The 18,891-nt window shown below is 40.1% G+C and overlaps 1 protein-coding gene across 1 annotated transcript in view; it reads right to left on the bottom strand.

The window, feature by feature from the left end:
• Positions 1-9,415: 9,415 nt before the first annotated feature.
• The window catches only part of LOC131693067 (serine protease nudel), a 30,651-nt gene continuing 21,175 nt past the window's right edge, over positions 9,416-18,891 (bottom strand). Inside the window, exons 8-13 of the mRNA XM_058980561.1 lie at positions 11,710-11,823; positions 11,474-11,648; positions 10,796-11,416; positions 10,120-10,743; positions 9,850-10,065; positions 9,416-9,788 (exon numbers count right to left, since the gene is read on the bottom strand). Of these exons, the coding sequence (XP_058836544.1) occupies positions 9,416-9,788; positions 9,850-10,065; positions 10,120-10,743; positions 10,796-11,416; positions 11,474-11,648; positions 11,710-11,823 (2,123 nt within the window). The remainder of the gene's footprint in view (positions 9,789-9,849; positions 10,066-10,119; positions 10,744-10,795; positions 11,417-11,473; positions 11,649-11,709; positions 11,824-18,891) is intronic.

Raw genomic sequence — 18,891 nt, 5'->3', positions numbered from 1 at the left:
TTTTTCCTGTGCTATGGGCTATTGAACAATTTGGCAGGCCATAGCACTCTGATAGAAGCATCACTTTTGATAATCAGAGGTTTTTAGTGTTTCTTGATACAAACAAATAAAAAAAAGTTTAGCATGAAAGGTTTCGAGTGATCGGTGTGAATGAATTTGTTTATAGACATCATTCAAAAACCGGGGATGGAAAACGTGTGCAGCCATATATTTTTCCAATCATAATAACTGGCCAACAACATTTCGATCCGCCTCAAATTGTTTAAAATCACAGTATTTTCAAATCCATTGGAATTTATGAATCGGACAAGATCGGCTGAGTTTGAATCTAATATTAATAGTAGACCCCATGTTATATAATACTTTCAGAGAACATTGGTTAAATCTCACGGTATAAGAATACTTTCCTAAGATTCAAATTTGAAACATGTTACATGGTTAATTTTACGAAGTTGCGAATTTTAATCCAGGTCGCAATTCTATGATTGTGAGTATTGTGCGCATTATATTAGAATTTAAACTAAACTGTTCTCATTAGGGTCAGACCCAAAAAAAAATGTGAAAAGTCTTCAGACAGCACAGAAAAGCTGTTAGGAAAACTTGGAGTCTCAAACCGAATTACATCTTAGAGTTTATACAAAAAATTGTACGTTTAATAATGTTCTTGTGTGGTGTCAGATGGAAGCAGTGACGACAATCCTGTAAACGCTTAGCTATCTGCTGAGAATGGTGTTCATTGCGATAACTGGGGCACTTACGACACAGAACTGCGTAGAACTGAAGAACTTATAAATACTATCAATTTGGACAGTCTTCGGCTATCTTTTCCAAGCAACTGGACTTTTGCAAAGGTTCTAGGGGAATTCTATTGTGCTTCGGAAAGTAAACATTGAGTAGTAGCTTATTACTGAAAGAGAAGCACATACCACAGAGAACAGACGTCCATCTTTAGCGTTCAACTTGTGTAAAAATCAAACGTTATCGAAGCTAATTGGGATATCTTCACCCGGTGCGTTACTGTCGTCATATTTTTAGTGACCGAGTTAGATAGATTGAAAATCGAATTGTAAAGCCTGAAGATATTAAGGTTTCAAGAAAACCATTTTTGTTGTAAAAATTACTTTCAACTGTCCAAACAAAAGGTTATTTTGAAAATTTTCTCCAGAAATAGTCTTATTATCCAGTGTAGCGCATTGCTCTGTATTTGACTCCTAAAGTGCACAGACTCTGGGTCTTATCAGTTATATTATACATAAATAATACATTTCTATGCATTGTAATCAATAAATATAACACGTATAGCATAAAATATAGTTAACCCTTAAATACATAACGCTGTTTTAAAACAATATTACGCAAAACATCTCAAAATTATCACAGTAATGTATTGAAACTATGAAACAACTTTCACAAAATTAAAAAAAAAAAAAGAATTTTTTACGCCTTTGAGAGTTAATATGACTCCCATGTTTGGAAATAAAGTAAAATGTGATATCAATTGATACAAAAAATATCTATTGCAAATTTTTAAAAGACCTATTATGTTCCACAATAATGTTGCCAAAAACGGAACCCATTTGTTGCCAAAATCTGAGTGTACCGAAAAGGGAACATGCAAAAATCGGAACGTGCCAAAAACGGAATCTTACTGTACTATCATTGAACAGCCTCCAAGAAACATAAAAAAACACATATCGTCAATACTTCCTCCATTCCATTACACGTTGAATAACCTTGTCAATACGCTCCAGTATTGACAAAACAACTGAACGTGTAAGGACCGTTAATATGGAACACAAACAATATCAAACATTCTTCACTAGTATATATGATGATTGACAGCAGGAAAAACAAAAAGCACCACAAAAAGGACAAGCAATCAAAACATCGGGAAAACAATATTTAGAACAGATGGATAAATCGTCGTACCCGAAACATCACGTTTCAGATCCATTCTTGACCGCTCATCATTCCGAATTAGATCCACATGACATCACTGTGAACAGCCTAGTGAAAGAAACCGATTCCACGCACCCCGGCTTGGCCACAAAGTCAACTTACTGTACTATTATACTACAAATTATTCAAAACATCAAACTGTCTTGAAAACAAAAACTCCAAAGTCTGTTAAGGATTAGCGGCTCTTAAGCGTTCAATAATTCATTGTGGTATAACAAAGTTGGATTGACGCATCATTGTGCATCAAAAATATTGAACGCGTAAAGTCCGCTATTCATTTATACCTATGTGGAATATCAACGATATACAAAAGGACAATCTGCTCGCTTAGCAAATTACAAACACGCACATGCACTCGACTGACACTACACCACTTCATCGATACAAAACACCGCGCCAGCGTCAATGCAAACAATCGCAAGCACCGCTCCGGTCGCATGCGGTGGGAATTGAATTGATTTTCGATTTAGACGAACATAGATCGCGATCCAAATTTTTGAGGAAGAATCGCATTGCCGAACGGATCCGCTCATCATTGTTCGGATACAATTCCGAACATGTATCGGAAAGAACCTAAATCGCAGCGATCCAAGGTGAGCGTAAGAGAGAAAAAATACGAACATGTGAGTTACCATATTCGCTTGGCTTTAGCCGATCGGGAGCTCAACAGATGACACTCATAAACAAGAAAGACAGAATAAAGCATCGGAGGTGGGTGAGTGCGCGTGAGCCTTGAGTGAGCATAAAACGATGCGATTCTTCCTGTCCTTGCCCTTAACTAGTTATTTCTAATGTGAATGATTACTTTTACTGTGTTAACAGAAACTGTGTTAAAATATATTTACATTTTTGCTCTCAAATAATGACTTATTAAAAATGTTAAATCTCTGGCATCATTAGTAACGAACGCTTTCAAAATGGTATCACTGGGATAAGAAGATTTATAGAGCTCAATCGGAATATACTCCCACCAGGGATAATATAGTAAATTCAATTGTTGGCTGTTTAAAGTCCTTAAATCAGTCATTTATAAATATGCATGTAGGCTTCGGTGTAATTGACATCTCGGTGCGTGTAAATTGCAAGCGTTGGTGCCAGCATTGTTACCTGATGAAACAACTAGATGGATGGAGGTTGGACGAACAATTCTGGTATTTACGAAAGAGCAACAAAAATGTAATTGTAGTATATTTCTTTTCATGTGACTCATTAAATTAATGTATGATCAAAGCAAGGATTTTTAAAAATATCAAGGAGAACATTTGAATTTACTAACTTGAAACTTTGAACTCATATTGTGATTTGCTGAGTTGCGATTCTATATTCGTCTTCGATATTCTTTTAACTGGTGATGGTTGTTGGTTTTGAGGTACTAGGCACAGTCATTGCTAGTTGGGCAACCCTTTAGCAGTTCGACCGAACTAAAACTATGTACTAATTTTGATTGTACTTTAGCAAGGGATTGACCTGATCTGTAACATTCTCATCACACTAACATTGTTGCGAGATCCTGGATAGAAATTTCTTTAAGCCTCAAACCAAGCGGTGCTACCTTTTTTTTATTGCTAAATATTTGTCATGATACACGAACTAGGATACACTTGGTAAAACTTTTCGTCCATGCAACTAAACAATATCAATATTGCATTCCTTGCAGGATAAAACTGAATCAAGGTGACTGAAAGCCTAAGCTCAACTTTCACTTTCAATATTTGTTCTGTCTCTCGACCAGATGCATGGGTATAACAATGTTAAAAGCCAAGCGCCATGGTGTAGCCCTGAAGAGTGTTATTTGGTCTTTTCAAGTTTTGGTAATTTTACAAATACGCTTAAACTTAATTAAACTATTTGTATGAATTTTTCACAGTTTTTAGAAGGGCGTAACTCCAGCCTTTTTCGCATAATTAGCTCACAGGGATTTTATCCGGTTATTTTTGTTTTTATGGCGTTTTTCAGTTGATATTTTTCGGTGATACTTAATCAAAACAACAGTTTACCGTCTACGTTTCAGCTTACTTCCTTATTTAATTTCAGCCATCCTCAGAACTTTACAATACAAAAACAAAATAAAAATAATTATAATATTAAGAAGTTTACAATTGAATTTGAATTTTCTTACTTATTCACCCAAGCGCGTCTTGCCGTCGCTCGATCGAATCGAATATAAACTTATTCTACGTTTATTTCTCCCACTGGCAGCGTCTCTGTTCTATTCTATTCTGGATCCACATTCAAATGATCGTGAAAGGTCGATTTGAATGTGAATCTACACGGAATGCTGTTATCACCGAAAGATTATTGGTTGCGTGTATTTCGATTAAAGGTTGAATCGAATACACAACGTAGGGCCTAAATAGCCACCAGTTGAAACATTTATGCTCTCGTTAATCCGTCGACGAACCGGTGCCAATAACCGCGGTTTTTCAGCTTTCGTCAAGTTTTTCATTTGTGTTTCTAACGTCACGTATATTCGGAAAAATTCAGGCGATTCGACTTTCAAAAAGTCTTTGCAAGACAGTTTCGCGTACAATTCTGAACACTCTCTGGTCCCCACTGAGTCCACTGTTGCTCGCGCCGGGTACTCGTTTCGTCTGACATGTAATCGCAGTGTATAGAATCAAACCAGTCCAAACCTTGTATGCTTCCACCGAAAGAATTTCTTGTTTTAATTCGATTGTTTCGGATATAGAGGACGTCTAGCTTTTTCAGTCAATGGGCTCACTAATTGTAGCGAGGTCGAGTACAATAGTAAATCTAATGCGTTTGGTCATGCAGGTGGAGTAGGAATTTGTGTCATATTAAAATTGTTACAAATATCACGCAGTTAGATAGATCGGTTATAATCGTGAAGATAATCCCAGAATTGAAGTCTTCGAAAACCAGCTGAGGTGCGGTGTATATCTTAACAATATCAATAAGTCTTTGCCTTCAAAACGTCAGTCTCAGGCTTTTACGAGGAATCTAAGGAGAGACATCGATTTTCCTCCTTCGAAAATGTATATCGCACACAAGAAAATGTTCCCACAATGGGATGGTTAGACTCTCGCTCTTTAGTGATCGAGGAAGCGTATAAATTAATCATGGCCGGTAGCGTATGTCTATTTAGCAATTCTTCTCGGAGCGTTCTTTGAAAGAGTGCTTCAATTTTTCCCCAAATAATTATAAGTGAAATATGTTGAGAGACCACGCGGAGTCTCTCCACAGTAGGAAAACTTCATAGTTCTGTCCGCATTTTCCACATCGTGCCTTGTTTCTACAATAGGTAGCTGTAGACCCAATGGGTTGCGACGAGGGAAGTTCATGTCTCGCGGCACAAAAAGACGAACAGAAAGAGTAGACCCAGCGAAAGGCTCGATATGAGGTTTTCTTACATTCCTTGATTTCTACCGAACGCAATTACTTGCAAACCACAATTTTCACTGACTAAAGCAAAGGGTTCTTAAAGAATCCAACCCCATACTTCGCAATTAGGGCCCCCGTAGGAGACTACACCATCAATCTGTACTTCACAGGCGGGTACGTAGACAAGACTTCTTCGTACATGGCCATGTGTTTAGTTAGATCCCGCATATATCGATGATGCTAAATGACTTATATTTTCTCCGGAAGAATACATTCCTGGTGCCGGTTGTATTAGATGGATATAATTTGTATCGAAAAGTGGACTTATCAGCATTATTATCCTAAAATAGCCTAAGTAAAATAAATTCTGTTTGAATAAATCACATGTGATGTGATGTGATATTGAGCCATAATCATTTCAATACTTTTCCAGTAAATGCGAGTAGACTTACGGTAGCCCCGAAATACCTTATCATAAAACATTTACCTAATTCCTGTAGACAAAAAAAATCTGTTTGAAGCAGTCACGTGCGAAAAAAAATTCGAACCACGACGAAAACAAAATTATACAAAACAAACACTGTACAATTTTTAAATCGCCTAAACCACACATTACATCGTAACTAAACAATAGTTAGACATCGAATTTATTGAAATTGTGGATGCTTCAACGTTTTTTGATAAAATTGCGTATTTCTTCAAATTTCTGCAAAAAATCAATTCGCCAACCAAATATTAAATAAAGCTCTTTGTTTTTACTAACATTTGTTAAATCTTCCGTGTATTGTAATCAAAATGGGGCATTATGCATACTTGTGGAATGACATCCGCAACATCATTGATCATTGATTAGTAGCATATGTGCTGGTTGTAGGTTTCGAAGCACTAGGCGCAGCCAGTATTGATTGAGCGGATGTCTGTGGTTTAGCACTAGGTGTCGGTGGCTGATTGTCAATGTTCATTGTATTAGATAAATTTTCTTCGTTTGTTTTTCCGTAGTCGGCCGTCTGGTTGCAGAATTGATCAGTGTGCATTAATTATAGCTTTCGAATTTCCTGGGTGATTTGCATTCCATAGTCAAATAAGGTCACCCACATTCTTACAAAAAATACTTCTCCGTATTCCGACATAATTCGATTGATATATTCTGGCTTAGTGCGTGGTGTTAAATCGTGTATATGAACATCCATTTTATCATCTTTCGTATATAAGGAGATCTTGGTTATGATATTGTTGTATTTGACATCGTGGTACTAAATTTCTTAACATTATAAACACTATTAATACACAGTTTCTCGCGTGGTGTAGCTGTACGTAGGTCTTTTCTTCAACATTCATTTATTTCACCGTTTAATTGCAATTTCACCTCTTGCACTGTTAAATAATTCCCTTCGGGTTCAAGGTTTAATTCTTCTTTTAAAACGATAAATATTTTAATTCAGCCCCTCTATTTTTGTTTCTAGTTTTTAGAAGTCCCCTACACTGCCTTCGCGGAGAAGACCCGCATCACAGAGCTATGCTTAAGCAGAGTTTGAAGTGGGAGCCCTTAAAGTTAGTCCCAAGAAACCCACTCGTCGATCTGGCTCATGCTGTAAAGGCTAGTTGATCTTCCGTTTCTCATAAAATTGCAAGTGAAACCCGGGTTATCATTGTCTGCTTTCTCTCTTCTGTTTCGATATTGGAACTAAGTCCCCTTCTGAATGTCTTTCCCAAGTTTACACTTCCCTTACAAATGAAACTAATTTTGTGCTTGCCCCTCGTTTCTGTAGCTTTGTACGAGATGAGAAGGTAGACTGACGAAAAACGATTGGTGCATTCCTGCCGAACGACCCCAGAAGTTTTATCAGACATATCTACGCTGCCGAAATTCAGAGGGGAATCCTGTCAGTATGCTATATTTTTCCCTCAGAGTCGCGTTAATATTTGAGCGAATTGCACACTTAGTCATGTTTCACTGTTGATTATTCAATAAAAGTTGCTTTGAAAATGGTAAGTAGGAAGTGGTAGCCACTGTGAGCTGTATTACAATCTCAACAGAATGACAGTCTTCACTGTCGGCTGCCCCATCTTCATTGTTCACGGGGAAGGACACAGGATAGAATAGACGGAAAGTGTTGATGCTTCACCTACTTAACAGAAGGATACCGATTCATCAGACTCTACCGATGGTCGCGGAGTTCGAGATTTGAAAGGCATTAGGTCTAAAATTCACTCCAAGCAAGTGATTCCATGAGTTAGTTTGTTATTTGTCAAACGAAAAAGAGAATATGTCGTTTGGTTTTTGAGTTGTTCAAAACTTTGGGCAGCCGGCTACCGAGAGTAACCTATGTTTTATAAAAAAGGTAATTTGAACTCCAAACACTAGGGCGTGGTAGCGTTGAGTAGAAAATTTTAATTTTTTCAGCGTGATTGATCGGTTCACTATTTATTGCAACAGTATTTAGATAGATTTCGATATTTCAATTGAATTTATTTTTATTGGGTTGGAAGCCACCGAATTTATCACCTATGGACAAATAATTATGTTAACGCCAAATGTTATAGATCAAGGAAAGTATTTCCTTTCCTTCATATCAGATTGTTAGTATAAAATGCGTAGACGAGCGATGAAAACATCTATCAAAGGTATTGATAACCTAAATCATGGGCTTGTTATCATTTACGGAACTTGAAATTGGATTTATAAATGTAAACACGGCGTATTTTTCAGTGTATCTATTGACTCGTGACTATCGCTACTAATCAGATGAAAGTCGCATTAGGACCGATCTTGGATCCACTATTTATGATTACGATTGTGTTTGCACGTCTAGATCCGTTCTCACCCTTTCATTCTGCATACATACGCGAAGCCAAGAAGGTGAGATCTCGTGGAAATGGTTTTGTTTCTTCACATCCGTGATCAACTTATCTCTTCTTCTATTCTTTGGTGGTGAATGAGTTAGAAAGTGCAATAGCCGTCTTCAACTCATCTAACGTCACAGAATGAGATATTTCTTCGACTATTTTGATGCTTGATTTATACTCATTAAGCGTATAATTGTATAATCAGCTTTGACTACAAATCAAGTAGATAACCCCAGTTCGTTTTGTTTCACTGAAACGTACACTGATATGAAATTCACAAACAGATTATGAGTCCGCAAGTTGTATTCCCAAAGCTTATTCAGGATGTGTCGCAGGGTCTGGTCCGGCGTTGATTGTTTTTCTAGAAACCTACTTTGGTATTCGCTGACAAAAAATTCAGCTACCAGGCACAGTCTGCTAAACAGAACACGGGAGAGGCCTGATGGGCGGTGTACGAACGTAAACGACGAACAACCCTCTACACAACCCATCGTCTAAACTCACGCCGGGCGACGAGCGTGTTAGCCCTGATTTCGCCTAGCCACCTCTAACAATCAGCACTGTGATTTGGACTAGTGTGAGTGATTGAATTATATGAGTAATAAACCAGTTGAATTAATCTATCCACGAGGTAGCACGTTTTTTTTACTCCGCTCCGTCCGTGCAAGATTTTATCTCGTTCCGCGAATTTCGGTCTTCGTTCGTCCAGGCGGTTTTGAGTTATGTCTCGATAGTCATTACACTCCATTTTATGGTACTACGCGTAGACTAGGCAAATGAAGTCATTCAATCAGTCCGACGTAATTTCTTCTTCCACCCAGAGCATCTCGGTAACGCAGTGGATTGCTTCGTACAGCCGGTTACGCCCAACTTTTAGAAGTTCGTTAGGGATTCTGTTCTTCCAAATGGTCTTATCGTTTTCAGCTCTCGAATATTTTATCGCACTTCGGTTAAATATATTCGCCAATTTACTAAATAAACAATTCCTTAAGATTTACAAAATTAAATTATCACGAAGTCATTGCATACAATTGTTTTTCTGCTGGAACACTTTCTGTTTGAATACGATAGGCTAGTGTCAGCGGTACTAAGAGCGAAGCCCCTGAGTTTTTCCTGTACTGTTTCAATACTGTTAATCGAAATCCTAGCGTAGGGACACCAAACAGAAACTGGAGAAATAACAAACCAACGGATTGTCATCGATCATCTATTAATTCCACACCTCAATTATCACTGTTTTTATTTGTCCACCTCGTCCTACCCGCACTCAGTTTCCACAGTTAATTTCTAACCGATCGCAAGCCCGTTCATCCTCTTCGTCCCAGTTTACCAGCCGGAACATTGGCCGGCTGGGTTTCATGAAGAATGACTGTTTGTCGTTGATCACCACCTTCGAGAACTTGTTCAACACTACGGCCTTGGTCGCCGTCTTGCGTAGCCGATCGACCGGGTTCCCTGTGTTGTTTGCCGTCCGCAGGCGAGACTCCTGAAGCATCTTCCGTCCGTACACCTTCGGTATTTTGCGATATCCAATGCTTCGGCAAATCTCCTTGATCGCTAGGTCATCGTACTTTACATTTTTTGGGAAGCATTTCGAATGCCACACGCCGAAGGTTTGCTGCATCACTTCTCCGTAGTTGCTGAAATGAATATCGTGTTATTCAATCTACTTGATTTTAGTCTTTTTGTTTGAAAACTCACGTTTCTTCGTGATTTTGCTGTAACGCGTAGCAGAATCGTTCATCTTCCTGTTCCGGACAGTCGACATCACCATCGCAGACAAAATCGTGCGGTATGCAGATACTACTATCACCGCATCGGAAACTGTCCTCTCTACATTTACAGAGCCGTGGATTTTCGTCCGATTTGTCCCAGCAATTGCGAATACCGTCGCATATTTTAGCTGGTTCAGTAACTCTAAAAAAATCGGTAAAGAACATTATCACACCCCCCTTAGAAAATAAAACCTACTTGATATAGGTGTAGCAGGAACACTCGTGTGGTTCATCCGACAGATCGCCGCAATCGTTTCGTCCATCGCAGAATTTGCTCTTATCTACGCAGCGTCCATTCTGACAGCGGAAGTGCGTAGGCGAACAGGTAGACGACGTCTCGTTCTTCGCAGCACACCAATCCTCACGTTCATCGGAACCATCGTTGCAGTCCAGTTTCCAATCGCATACCAGCGAGTGATCGACGCACTTTCCGTAGCGACACCGTTTCCCCGCGCAAGGAGGTGACGGAAAGTCGTAGTCACACTTGTGATGACCCAGCACATGCTGAATGTCATTGTAGTACTCTTTCAGCGAAATCATTCGAACTACTTCGTTGAACCCACAGAGTCCTCGCTTGTGCTGATAGAAACCAACCGGATACCAGCCGGAAAATTTAGTTTTACAAACGACAACTCCCGAACGAATCGCAGCTTCCGTATAGCAGTGTTCCGCGTGGTAATGGTCATGCTCCGGATCACGTTGGTAGCAGATATTTTTCTCTGGACAGTTGGTCATGTTGAGATGGACTCGCAGCGTCCGAGTTCTTCCTAGCTTGTCCTGCGCTACCGCGAGACATTGATTGTCTGTTATATTGCTTTCCCTGAAATTGAGAAATAGTAAAAGTTTTGTTTGACTAGTTCTGACAATAGTACTTCTCGGGAATGAAGGTCGGTAGGACGTGACGCGTGAAACTCAGCTTCTTCTCCAGATGCAGCATAACAACTCGAGCATCCGGAATGAAATGGTAACAATCCACCCTCACCACCTGCTCGTACGGTCCAGTGATCTTCAGGTACGCCTTCGCTCCACCCGCAACTATCGAGAGATGATCGTGCTTCAGATTGATCAACCGCATGTACGAGCTTTCCACAATGATCCAATGAACATCGACGATTATCGCACTGCAAAGGTATTCCCCCTCGAGATAAATGTCCACGTTCCAGGGCCAGTCGTAATCGTCTCCAAAATTTTCAATAAACTCAATGTGAGCATTTTCGTGGAAGGTTATGTGACCCAGCAGATGAGGTTTCTCGATTGGGTTGATCGGTCGGATGTTGACTTGTACCGGGATCTCTTTGTGTTGGTTCTCGAAGTGACTAATTTCATGCTCGGTTGCGTTGATGTATGGGACGCAGGTTATGTGGAGGGCCATACATTTTGGTTCGGATGAAATGTTCCGGTGGGAGGTAACAAGTTTTGCGACTGGTCCGGAAAGAGTCGTGGATTTGTTGCCGTTGACGTCCAGCAAGTGATGCGAGTAGTTTTGGTACCCTCTGAAATGGGTTTTTCCGTTATAGTGACTGTCTGGAATACTGAATACCTTTACTTACGCAAATCCCAAAAATGAGCATATTTTTCCAACCGACATTGCAGATTGGTTGTTCGTTTCCACACCGCATACAACTTTCCAAGTGCCGTTAACATTTTTTGTAACCAGACCATCGTACTTGTACAGAGATAGGTTATTCGCGTCAAAGTAAATCTTGTGACCATCGGTAAGAGCAACTGTGTGATTAAAAATAAAATTATTATACGATAGAGGTTTTGTAAAAAAAATGCAACTTACGACAGTCCAGTTCATCTTCGTGTAGCGGACAATCCGGGTGATCGTCACAAAGTTGCTTTTCACTGATACATTTTCTGCTCATTCTGCAGGGATACTTTCCGGGGTCGCATTTAACTGAAATGAAATACGCAATTTGAATAAAGATGCAAACAGAATGCTCCGCCTCTGACGAACCGTCGAAGCCTGGCTTAAAGTCCGTTTAAGAGAGTTGTCCAAGCCATTTTGAATGGTTTTAAAATTGACCTGACGCTGTGTCGTTGACGGAGCCTTCTGTATCAGTCTTAAGGACTGGTCGTGGATTAGGATCTAGAATCTTTTCTATTTGAAAATGACCGTAGGTGAATGATTACCAATAACTACTAATTATTTTTTATTAGATCTGATGCGAAAGATAGCCAAATATTTTAACCAAACTGAGATTTCAATATTCTACAAACTTTATGAAGACCAAACCAGTATTCTTCGTCCCTGACGAAGCGTCAGGTTCTAATAAATAAGTCACATGGATTATAACATTGCGTTAGAGATGGAGTATTTTTTTGGACCAAGGGTTCTTATGGAGTGTCCATAGAAACATGGCCGGATAGAATTTTAGCACACCACATCTCAACACTATATACCGATCTATTACAGTGTACCTTTAAAAACTAAAATAATTAAAATATTCTAAATACAGATTTTAGATCGACGTTCAAATATCCCCAACGAAATTTAATACAGGTTATTACCGATTTTTTGGTACCTACCCTCAGCAACTCGTTTGGGATTCTTTTCAACGTGTGAATATAGAAACTATATCGCAGACAGCCATGATAATTTTCGACAAAGATCGTTTGGTTGTCAATTTTCGACATGTTCAGTGTTTGTGTCCAGAAGCACTGTTGGAAACGTAGGTTTTAATCGATAGGTAAGCTTTAAGGTGAAGATATGTGGAAGCCACGTTGCTAGGCACCGACTCGCTTGTTTACATTGAGAAAAACTGAAATCTGAAGTGAAAATTCAAACGCACAAATAAGAGTTTCCGAACATTTTCCTTCGGTCTGCACATTGGCAGAAAATTTGAAGTAAAGTAAACGATTAAAGTTTTGCGAGTGTTTTTGCAGTGGTGTGTGAATAAAGTGCATTTGAAAAAGTGCAATGAAAACGAGAAGAAGAAAAACAAGAGTGTTTGTTTTATTTTCGCACAAAATAGGAGCTACAGATGGCATTCCGTCAAAAACTCGGATTGATTGTATAGGAAAATGTTCTAGCTTCCTTAAGTAGCAGTTTCGTGGCACACCAGCAAGGTTAGTGTGTTGAAAAACGTATTTTTATATTTGCCCATGTTAGATATATGGTTAGGCAGGGGAAAAAGGAGTGTGCAGGGATGCCAAAGGTACTGCTAAACTCCATTTTTTTCGGTATATTTACATTTGCACAAGCCGTACAGCCCGCTACAGCGACGCATCACTACAGCTCTTGCCAGAACGGTAGCCAAATCGAGTACATTTTCCCGTAGAGCAGCAGAATACATTTTTGTTTTGCTGCTGTACTCCGACTGCTCGGTGAGAGTGTGGCGTAGTAAAGTTTGTTCTCTCGCTTTGTACACTTTTCTCTGCGTAGTCAAAGGGAGAGGCCCGCACACGAAAGCGTTGATGCCGGTCGTAGCGTAAACGAACCGCATTTATTGTCGTCGTTTGTTATTGAAAATATTGAATAGATTAAAAATATTAAAAGGTGTAAAATAAGGAAAGAGAAGCTGTACCGCTCGCGTCTGCTGGCTGTACTGGGGGCAGTATTTCTTTGTCATGTTACTGCTTTGCTTACAGACTGTCGTACAGCGCTTGGCGTCCTGCAATAGCGAACGACGGCACCGTCGAAAAAGAAATGAGAATGTAGGCAGAAAAATTACAGCCGCAGAAAAGGTAAGCATTTTGCATCCTTCGGAGTGTGTGGCGTAGGAGCTATGTTGTGGCCTGCTTGTATAATGTCCTTAAAAGAATATCTTCATCAAATATGTCCGCACATTGTTATGTATTGTCAGAGATTCTCCACCTAAAGGATGTTTTGTTAATATTTTTTAAACAAATCACACAAACAATCGTTGGCAACAGTTTGTTTTGGTTGTCAAACAATTTAAAGCAAGAAAATATTTTTAGGCAAATGTCCGTCGCCATTACGTTTAACAAGTCTCATTCGGGCGGTCCCTTTTCGAGATCTACTGGAGAAATTTAAATGTAACGCGTTAAATTAGGGCCTCTACCACATCAGTTGATTGTGGTTTTTCAGCATAGACGAGATACCCAAAGTAGCCTTATAAAATGTCCAAGAGCGTCAAATCGCAATCGCCTCCGAGCCAAAGACAAAAAGTTTTTAAACCTATGGTAGATTTCTTGGGTTCCGACGAAACGATAATCGGCCGTAATGTCGAAAATTCGCCCTGATAAGCTTCAGGTGATGGTTTGAATTAGTTTGAAGTAGGCAAAATATATTGCTGGCAACGGGCCCTTTACGAAAAAGTATATATACCAGTTAATCGAATTGAAAACTGTGGGGTCGTCTTCGTTTCGAGTTTGGGGTTGGCTGTTTAAAGACCCTATTATGCATCAGCCAATGAAGACACTGCAGTGCAAATGTTTGCATTCGGCATCAGTCGCAGCTGACGGGAGGAGGACATATGTCAACTCAGACTCTCATCGGGTGACCTTCGCATCCTGATCTTATCACTCAGGGAGTGGGGTTGGCAGATGGTTGACCTACTAAAAATTGCGCCTAAGTATTCCTGAGTGCTTTACTTGGACTACCTCTTCTTTTTATGACTCGGGATCACTGGATGTGACTACTTAGGAGGAAGGTTGTGCTCATGCATTTACAACTTTAAATTCCTAGCTATTGCTGCTAGCAGTGCTGTGCAATCTCACGATGGTCTTTGAATTGTGACGGAAAATATGAAGTGACCGTATCACCACAAAAATGACCGTTATTTCATTTCCATTTTCCTCGGATAGTGTTTCAGTTAACTATCTCTCACAGAAGCCGTGCGAGAGAGAACGCATTGAAATGATAGACAGATTGAGTACCATTTGTTTTGGATTGGTATGGTAAACTAAATATTATCAGTGTACTGTATTCAGGCAGCATGCGGTGCTTTGTTGATTTTTTCTCCACCTTTCAGTTTCTTTTATGCATAGCTTTTTTATGTGAAACCGCCTGTTTGTTAATTCTAGCTCGTTGTTTGTAATAAGATGACCGTCATAACCGTATTTATATTGTTAATAAAACCACGGTCAATTTCCCTTCCTCTCAATAATGATTCCAATGAGTGAGAGATTCAGAAGAGAACCGTCTGACTGTTGTCAATTCATTGGAATGAGAACCGTAACTCAAAAAAGCATCGCTTACTGCTTTAACTGCTAATCGTTTCATTCTCTTTTGTCTAGCTGGTTTGCCATCAGTACCGTGAGGGAGCTCAGCACTGGCTGCTAGTTCACTGATTTCCTTCCTGACCATCACTACTTCCGTCTCGCGGTGAACCAGATGCAACTGTGCAGCACTACAGGGCTAGCTACTCATCTGGCGCTGTTGAACGCGTTCTTCATCTCGATCTAATCCATTTTTGGAATACACACTGCCTCTGTGATAGCCCGTACTCACTTTCAGCGAAGTATGCCAGCCTATTGAGGATGACCCTTTCCAGAAGTTTACCAAGAATATCCAGCAGGCAAATAGAAGGGGGATAGTGAAATTTGTAACAATTTATTACATGGAGGGAGGGGGGAGTTAATTTTGGGCAATTTTTGTGCTACGTAATTTATGGATGGGCCCATACGAATACACCGTTGATCTTGGCGAACACGAAGCCTTCGTGTATGTAATCCACCACCTCTTAGACAGTGAAAAAAAAACCGTCGCTTGGATTTCCGCCATCCCTGCACTATCCACCACCCTGTTACCGTTATCGGGAGGAACACGATACGGCTCTACAATAATTGCAACGTAGCACGTTTCTGTTTTCGACTACCACAAGAGTTGCTGTGCTATGTCGTAATGATTGATATTAAGCTATTTATGTTCATTAATATGTTTTTTTTGCTCACGAGTTTTCCACAATTAACTCGGAGCCTTGCCTGATCCATCAATTTAGCTCCCAACATTTCTCATACTTTCCCTCATTCTCGCCATATATTTCATCGACTCAATCCTCCTCGTGCTTGAGCCATGATTCAATAAGCTTTTTGGCTCCGATTTCCGTGAGCTATTTAGATTCCAGTTTTGTTCACGTTATTTCGACTGAGAGTTCCACGGCGGCGGAATTTCTCCCGATACCGATTCCCGTTTCAGTGAATATTGGCCGTTTCCGTGAGCGATGGTGGGATTTTTCGCACGGCACCAATGTCCGTTTAGTGAGTCAATTAGTCCCGGCGGTGGATCTAGCATTCTTAACGGGTATACCGCTGGGTGCCAATTTTCACTAAAAGTAGCTTATAAATGTTTGTGGTTTCATTGTTTTCAACCAGCAACCAGCCAATTAGGTCCTACAGTAATGAGTTGTTTCGCCGAATAACCAAGCTAGGGCTTGTCTTTCCCTTCCAAAAACAATAATCGCGAGAAACAGTTTGTTTTTTTCTTCCTAAAGCAGACGACCCCTTAACGTAGCCCCATAAAAGAATCCAAGGGCGTTATATCGTTATATTATAATTCGATATCGCATTCTCGAAGTGATATTTTGGAACGATTCCAAGTTAGTACAAATCGCCAGAACCCAGACTTTCGAAAAACTTAGTAAAAATAAAATAAAGATAACATTTGCTTTCATAAAAGCAATTGAAACAGACTTTTTTGTGGTAGCCAACGGGAAAAATAGATCGAAATAGTGAGTTAAAGGAAAGCAATCGTGAAAAAAATTCCCCCCAGAGGCAGGACTCGAACCTGCAACCCTTGGGACTCCGACCCAATGCACGCACCTTTATGCTATCCCTGGGCTACGATGACGACCCAGGAAGAACACATGATTATCGCATTGGTGACAGTGATCGTACCACTGCCTCTAGAACGAGATCACACACAACCGCCGCTGCCACCCAGCACATTTGATCTATCGGCCGAATCAACTGCAAAACTGAAACAATTAACTCATCGTGCCCATCAGCCGGCGCATGCCTTTTTCAGTCACGGGCTGGGAAAGCTATTGGACGGAACAGGGGAAAATTTTCTGAACTCAGCTCTCTTGTGGTGAACTGGACCCCATTGTCGACCATCGAAGCAAGCTCTTGCTGTTTTAGCAGCTGCCAAAATCTGGCCATCATGTAACTGGGCCATCATGGGACTGGTGATGCTGATTTTCTTGCCATCGGTACAGTTCCCATGCCAAATCATATTTTTTTAGAATTTTTTCGCCAAAACCATCTAGAAATCGCGAGCAGTAGTTCTGTAAAATTGGAGTGCTAAAATTCGTTTTAGATTGGCTTTTGCATAAGATTCATTGTCCCTCGAGTTTCATCAGCACCTGGCCGTACAGCTAAGCGGTCCGGGCTGCTAGGTTGCTTACTGGCTCAGTGACATTTGTAGCCTTCTCGCAGACGGACTCGTCGCTCAGTTCAGCGTTTAGCTTTTTTGCCATGATGGCATATATCTTTGACGAATAAACCGAACATCAATTGTCCTAAGTGGCTTCTTTGTGTGATGATAACTATAAGTATTTCAACTAAGATTGAGCCTGAGGCGCCAACCCTTCAAAGCCCACAGTATGATATTGGATTTCCATCAACTGGCCAACGATTAAGAAACTTGTATTTGGACTTGTGCTAGTTGTTCTCTTAGTTCGTTTTTCGTGGTTTTCCAGAAAATACCGACCCCAATATGAAAGCTGCAACGGCGTCAAGGGATGCCCAAATTCCCTTAAAATTTACGGAATCCGCTTATCGTGGAACGAAGAATTTGGCTAAATCAGTGAAATGCAAAAGATTCCAGTTTAAAAGGTGAACTTCAACCGAATAGATGTCTGCTGACTGTCATCTTATTTGTCTGGCAAAATGGTACTCAGATCTTCGCGTTTAGAAACAACTCAGGAGTCTCAAAGCAATATGGGTACATTACTGTACATGATGTTCTTCAATGCGAGTATTCAACTTGATGTTTTGACGAAGCAAAATTAGTAAACATTGCTGTTCGTACGCGGGGCACGGGTACAGATCAAGTGAATTCTTCCCACAATAAGCACACTTTTCAGCATTCCCAATGCAAGAGTCATTCTAATCGTTTTCTGCGCACTTGACACATCGGGAGCTTATTACTACAATGGTCCACTCGATTGTGTTTATTTCGATGCAAGATGCGTGGCACACATAGTGGAACAGGTAGTGACAAACAAGACATAATTAGGCATAACAGTTCCATCAAAGGGACATTCTATTTTGCTCCGTCCTGTGCGATTGCCATTTAAAATATACGCTCTCGGAGGTCCTTTAAACAGCGAGATTGTATGGGTGAACACACCGTCGATCTCAACTTTGTAGTCGGGTATGTATACGCGGTAGCCCTTCGTAAGAGGTCCACCGCCAGTAACATCAGTTGCTTAGGCAGGGCGATCTTTCGAGATATCTGTCATGGCTGAATATTTCTGATTTATTGTATGATTTTAAACTGGAAGTTGAAATCTTTGATGACGCATCTTGTTCGACATCCTTTTTACCAACAGGTGGATTTTATCATAAGACTTTATTTATGTACGGGCTTCGAGTTCGGCGCAAATTGTAAACGTAAATAATACGAAGGAAGGAACATAAATAACGGAACACACAATTGATTAAAAAACAAGTTAGAGGATAGCAAAGCAAAAAATGTTGTTGTTGAGCAACAAATCATAAAAACATATTTGTTTCACTTGTATGTGCAAAAAGATGGGTAGATAATGTCTGGGACATAACAGGAACGGCGTGACGGCACTTGGATTGGTAATTCAAATCTATTAATATACTTCGCGAAGGGTGAATCGATAATTATTGCAACACTTTTTAACTTGCGTAACTTTCTTTCACATTTGACCGAAATGAACCAAATTTTTCCCAGTTTCTCTTTAGAGTGTATTGTTACATTTGCTTTCAGTTGTCAATGAGAATCTGGTTGAGATGGAATAAAATCAACAATTCACCGAACATAGACGGAGCCTGTGGTTGAGTGGTAAGCGTGACCGCTACTCACCCC

The sequence above is a fragment of the Topomyia yanbarensis genome, chromosome 3, assembly GCF_030247195.1.
Source record: "Topomyia yanbarensis strain Yona2022 chromosome 3, ASM3024719v1, whole genome shotgun sequence".
NCBI lineage: Eukaryota > Metazoa > Arthropoda > Insecta > Diptera > Culicidae > Topomyia > Topomyia yanbarensis.
The sequence above is the reverse complement of the archived record's forward strand: the minus strand, read 5'-3'. Positions and strand labels throughout refer to the sequence as shown.